The 5,460-nt window shown below is 39.5% G+C and overlaps 1 protein-coding gene across 1 annotated transcript in view; it reads right to left on the minus strand.

Moving 5' to 3' along the window:
- tafa5l (TAFA chemokine like family member 5, like) overlaps positions 1-5,460 on the minus strand; it is a 57,242-nt gene that overhangs the window by 34,354 nt on the left and 17,428 nt on the right. The window contains exon 2 of the mRNA XM_017411169.3: positions 3,747-3,896. Within this exon, the coding sequence (XP_017266658.1) occupies positions 3,747-3,896 (150 nt within the window). The remainder of the gene's footprint in view (positions 1-3,746; positions 3,897-5,460) is intronic.

Raw genomic sequence — 5,460 nt, forward strand, 5'->3', positions numbered from 1 at the left:
GCTCTGCATCCCCAGAACCAGAACCAAACGAGGAGAAGCAGCTTTCAGTTTCTATGCACCACAAATTTGGAACAAACTTCCAGAAAACTGTAAAACAGCTGAAACACTGGGTGCCTTTAAATCTCAACTTAAAACCCACCTGTTTAGAGTCGCTTATGGCTAAATTAGGGTTAGAGTGCGGGGTTTTGATGTTTGTCTCTTTCTTACTGTTTATTTATTGTCACATGCTGTTTTTATTTTGTTTTTTAATTATGTAAAGCACCTTGAAATGCCTTGCTGCTGAAATGTGCTATAAAAAAAAAAAAAAAAAAAAATTGCACATTTATGAAAGTAGCAAAAAAAATGAGTGCAGTTTTTCTGTCTAGACATAGGTTGCTAAAATTAGACCTGCCTGTAAACTCGCAGTATCAGAACACGCTTCTAGCATTTGTTAACTCTCTGCCGTCATTAAGGGTCACTGGTTCCATCAGAAGTTCACAGAAAGGGCGGCGGACCCATCTGATGACCTGAAAGGATTATAATAAACTGATCCAAAAGACATGGAGTCCTTGTGGGCTTAGAAAATGCAAACAGGAATATTCTCAGTGAGAGGCACACATGAATAAGCATGTTTATAAGGCGGTAAATAATTTTTATGCTTAGAGGGGAAGAGAGGCATTTATGGGAATTTGTCATAAAAGTCAAAGATACTAAATATGCTCTGAAGTAAAGGTCAGGCGAGATTCTTGCACTGAATTTTCCTGCTTTACGGAATGTAAAATTAACTATTTAAATCCGAGCGATGATGGACTCCGGTCCCGTCGTGATCCCCTTAGCAACAAGTCCGATCTTTAATGGTCCGGATAGTAATGGATCGTAGGGCGTGGCATAGCAGAATGCCAGTAATAATTAATTTCCTGCTGCCGTAATCATAGTTCTCTGCAAATTAATCAGCATCTGTAAGGTGTTAGACAGAGAGGGAGGCAGTGTGGGCAACGGGGGCCTGTGAGGCGGTGGCTGCGTGTCATGGCTGTTTGATTAAGGCTAACATGATTCATTGGATGATGGAACTAATGGCACATTGGACGTGTGTTATTTCGATACTGTGAGTCTGAGGCAAACCCCGCCGCCTCCTCGAATCCTTTCATCTTTCTTATCACCATTAACCAGAAACTACTCGATTATACAAAAAAAGGGGCCCTTAAGTGCCAAACCTTATCTACAAAGTGGATGAACGCTGCACAATCTCTTTTACAGGTGAGCTTTATTAAAAACACAGGAAGAAATGAAGAGGACAATTCAACCTGATGCACTTTGAAGACATCACACTTGATGTCACAGTCACTGACTGAAAAAAGCAAATAGCCCTTTTGCATTACAAGGTCTGGCCCTGCTTGGATTGTCCCAGCCCGGGTTTCAGCCTGGGTTCTAAGTGTTTGCATTGGGCAGTCTGGTCTACTTCCAGCTTGATATTTGGAACCCAGGGTCCCTGGGTTCCATGCACGCTGACTTGTGTTGCAGATTGACGTCAGCAGACTGCAGGCCACTGATTGGTTCACTGGCCTGGGGGGGGGCACGTCACAGATGAGTCATACTTCTAGTGACTGCTCCTTATCGCCATTTCCTTCAGCTACTTGCTTTTGGCTGGTTGTGTAAGAGAGCTCGTGTTTATCCGTCAAAAGTATGGCAATGCAGAAAATGGCACCACTGCCCTGATCAAATGACAAAGTGCTCTTGTTCGTAGAAGACAAAATTCCGAAGGAGCTGGACGGAACGTTGTGGAGGAATAGCATGAGCTCCACGTTTTCCATTGTTGGGTGTTGCAAAGAAAAATGACATCACATGAGATTTCACATCCTTACTGTGATGATCACAGCCACACTCTGCTGAAAGCAAAATCAACAGAGCCGGGGAAGACCAGGACCGGGCTGACTGGGGCCGGGCCAGGCTGGGCCTTACAATGCGATGCAGGTAACCAATCACACAGTTAGAAGTCAAACAGCCCAAAAAGCATTAGAAAGAGAGACATGCAAAGTGACAATCAGTTGGCTGGTTAAACAACCAAATTACATTGGGACTTTTAACGGGAAAACCTCAAGCAATTTGTTTTCTGAGCTTTTTGTGAGGGAGCTTTGCTCTGTTTCTATTACTAGCCTGACTGTTATATAGTTAGAACATTTCTCCAAGCACAGGTGCTCGTATTCAGGTAGTGTTTGATGGCTTCATGTAATTATTATCCACCGCTGAAGGTGAGAGGCGATTATGTTTTTGCCTGTGTGTGTGTTTGTGAGTCTTTGTTCATTTGGTTGTAGCATTAGCAAAATGTCTCATGAAGCAATGAAGCAAACATAAAAACGGCTACAACTCATCCAATTTTACAAGCAATGAGCTAAACGTTGGTGTGATAGACCTTAGTCCCCCAACATATATTCAGAGCACTGCACATTGTTCAATATTTTTGCATAAAACTTTGACTTTAAGTGTTGTCATCAACTTTTGCAGTCAATTAAATCCATTTTGACCACCACAGCTAATCGACATTAGCCAAAACAAAAATGTCTATTAGTTACTTAATTTTCCACATATTGAAGTAAAATTATATGTGGTAGTATCTAACAGTCCTTCACAACACATCTTCTGAGCGTGACAACTTGCAATATCCCATAAAATTGTGCATAATGTTATTTTTACAACACATTTTTTACATTTTTTATCACAGGATAATCTTAGTTTAAAACTTTGGCATGAAAGCCAGTGGGTGATATGTATTTCTTGAAGATCAGTTGGGCCTTTTGTTTAGTATGATATGATGAAGTGTCACAAATTAAACTTTATTGATAAGATGTAAGCTTCAACAATTTCAATTTCATGCAAAAGAAGCACCATGTAGTAAGTTTTGGAACAGCTACCTGATATACACAACAGCTAAACTGGTCTCTTAAAACTCATATTTCAGCATTTTTGGTTGACAGAAAGTGGTCGAAGAAGTTTTTATCCCCTTTGCTCTTTGCTTCCGCTTGCACAGTGATAATAGTGCTTTAGGAAAAGTGTAATTAACTGGAAAAAGACTTACATTCCATTCAGGTGTCCAGCATTTACATTGTGCAAGGCGCTTCACTAAAATGGGAGCCGTGATGTAATAGACACATCATTAATGCTAATAGTTACACCTGTGCCGTGCTTTTCTTCATGCAATTCTTCATGCTGTTCTTGTTATGTCAGTGCCGTAAAAAATCTGTTACGTTCGTGAATTTATGAATTATTTCATGCATTATTGCTGTACTTGAACAATGGATGCTGATATTTTGTTTCTGCTCATCATTTTTTAAGATTAGTCTTTATGTTAGTATAAAAAGGACTGACAATGAGGTTTTTTTTCCTTTAAAAGAAGCCCTTCTTTAGATAATATCTTGTTGTTTTGCGAAAACAAGCTCTGCTTTCACAAGATAAAACTAGCTTGGTAATTTTGAGATAACAGGATAGTTATCTCGTAATCTAAAGAAATCTGCATCAAAATTTTTAACAACCAATATGGCTGCTTTTGGCTTTCATACCTGTGGACCATCTGTTTTTTTTTTTTCTTTTTTCACCTTTGTTGCTTTAATGCTTTGGCAAACAGAACGAAACAAAGTTTTAAAGACATGGAAAATATTCTCCTCTCATTGAAACGTCTCATTTTTTAATGACCTGGCCGGATATGTTGACTTCCACCAACTAAAAGCTGGAACATCTGTTCTACATCAGTTCAGGGAGGTTGCTCAACTCACCGTCGACACAGGCTGGTCTCGCCCTGGTGGTGCCGGCGATCTGGCCTCTCCGGCAGGCGCAGCGGGCAGTCTGCCTGGCGATTGTCCGTCTGGGAACGCTGCTGTCTCTATTGAGCATCACTATCTCACAGGTTCCCACCGCCAACTGGCCTGTCGAACACAGGAGGGAGGGAAAAAGTGTATCACATTAGCATAAAGGGATCGCAATTAACATGTTACACAGGAGCAACTGTTGTTTGAAGAAAAAACAAGAGGCAGAACCTTATTTTTGTTTGCTTTTATGTGGCACTGGATGACTAATAGCTTTTATAGCTGAGGTGTTAAAATCTTAAACAGAAGTATAATAAAAAGATCTTGATGCTGTAAGGCACTTGGTCAGAATTTATTGACGTGTGTTCTATTAACAGCAGTATGTTAAAGTAGTAAATAAAATTTGTCCTTGATTATTATTGCAACTGAAAGGCAAAAGGCGGGCGATAATGTACACACACGTCTGTGTGTGCGTGTTTGTCTGTTGGTAAATTATCTCTTGAACCACCTGACAGATTTAACTGAAACTTGCAGAAAGTATTTACTGGACGTACATCAACAACTGAATACCTTTGTGGAGTCAACCCAATTTATGATCGCCGCCACAGCTCGGTGACCTCATCATACACAAAAATGGCTATAACTCAGTCAATTTTACAGATATTGAGCTAAAATTTGATGTGGTAGTAGCTAAAAGTCCTTCACAGCACAGTCTGAGCGTGATAGCTTGTAATATCCCATGACATTCAGCATAATGTTATTTTCAAGGTTTGACCAAACTGCAACTCTGTCATTTCTCAAAATAAGATGATCTTAGCCTAAAACTTGTATGAAATGCAACAGGTGATATGCACTCCTTCAAGGATTTCTACGCCTTTAGCTTTAGTTGTAGTTATATTGTCTATTTGGCACAGCTGCTGCAGGTTAACCAGCTTTCAAATCAGCAGATCTGAAATGTGCCACTTAAAAGAAACAAAGCACAAAAACAAATTTCAAAGAAGTCAGTCTGTTACATAATGAGACGAACATGAAACGATTCTGATTTGTCCATGCAGTTAACCTTAATGTGGGCCTGAAAGAAGATGACTTGCAGTTTGTGATTAAAGCCTTCTGTTGATCAGTGACCAACGTGGAAAGAGCTTGACAGTTTTTTAAACACAGCAACATCTCAGAAAGAGGTAGATGCAGATGGTTTAGAAAATAATCAAAGGGAAATCAAAGCTATACCTCCTCCAGCACTCTCACATACAATTTGAGACCAATATTTTCTGTGTTCAGATTTTCAATTTCACACGAGCCACAGGGGCAATACGGGACTACAGGTGCTGGTCATAAAATTAGAATATCATGAAAAAGTAGATTGATTTCAGTAATTCCATTTAAAAAGTGAAACTTGTATATTGTATTCATACATTACATACAAACTCATATATTTCAAATGTTTATTTCGTTTAATTTTGATGATTACAAATGACAACAAATGAAAATCTCAAATTCATCATATCAGAAAATTAGAATATTACTGAAGAGCAATAAAAACAAAGGATTTATAGAAATGTTGGCCAACTGAAAAGTATGAACATGAAAAGTATGAGCATGTACAGCACTCAGTATTTAGTTGGGCCTCCTTTGGCCTGTATTACTGCAGCAATGCGGCGTGGCATGGAGTCGATCAGTCTGTGGC

Source organism: Kryptolebias marmoratus, linkage group LG8, assembly GCF_001649575.2.
Source record: "Kryptolebias marmoratus isolate JLee-2015 linkage group LG8, ASM164957v2, whole genome shotgun sequence".
In the NCBI taxonomy this organism is placed as follows: domain Eukaryota; kingdom Metazoa; phylum Chordata; class Actinopteri; order Cyprinodontiformes; family Rivulidae; genus Kryptolebias; species Kryptolebias marmoratus.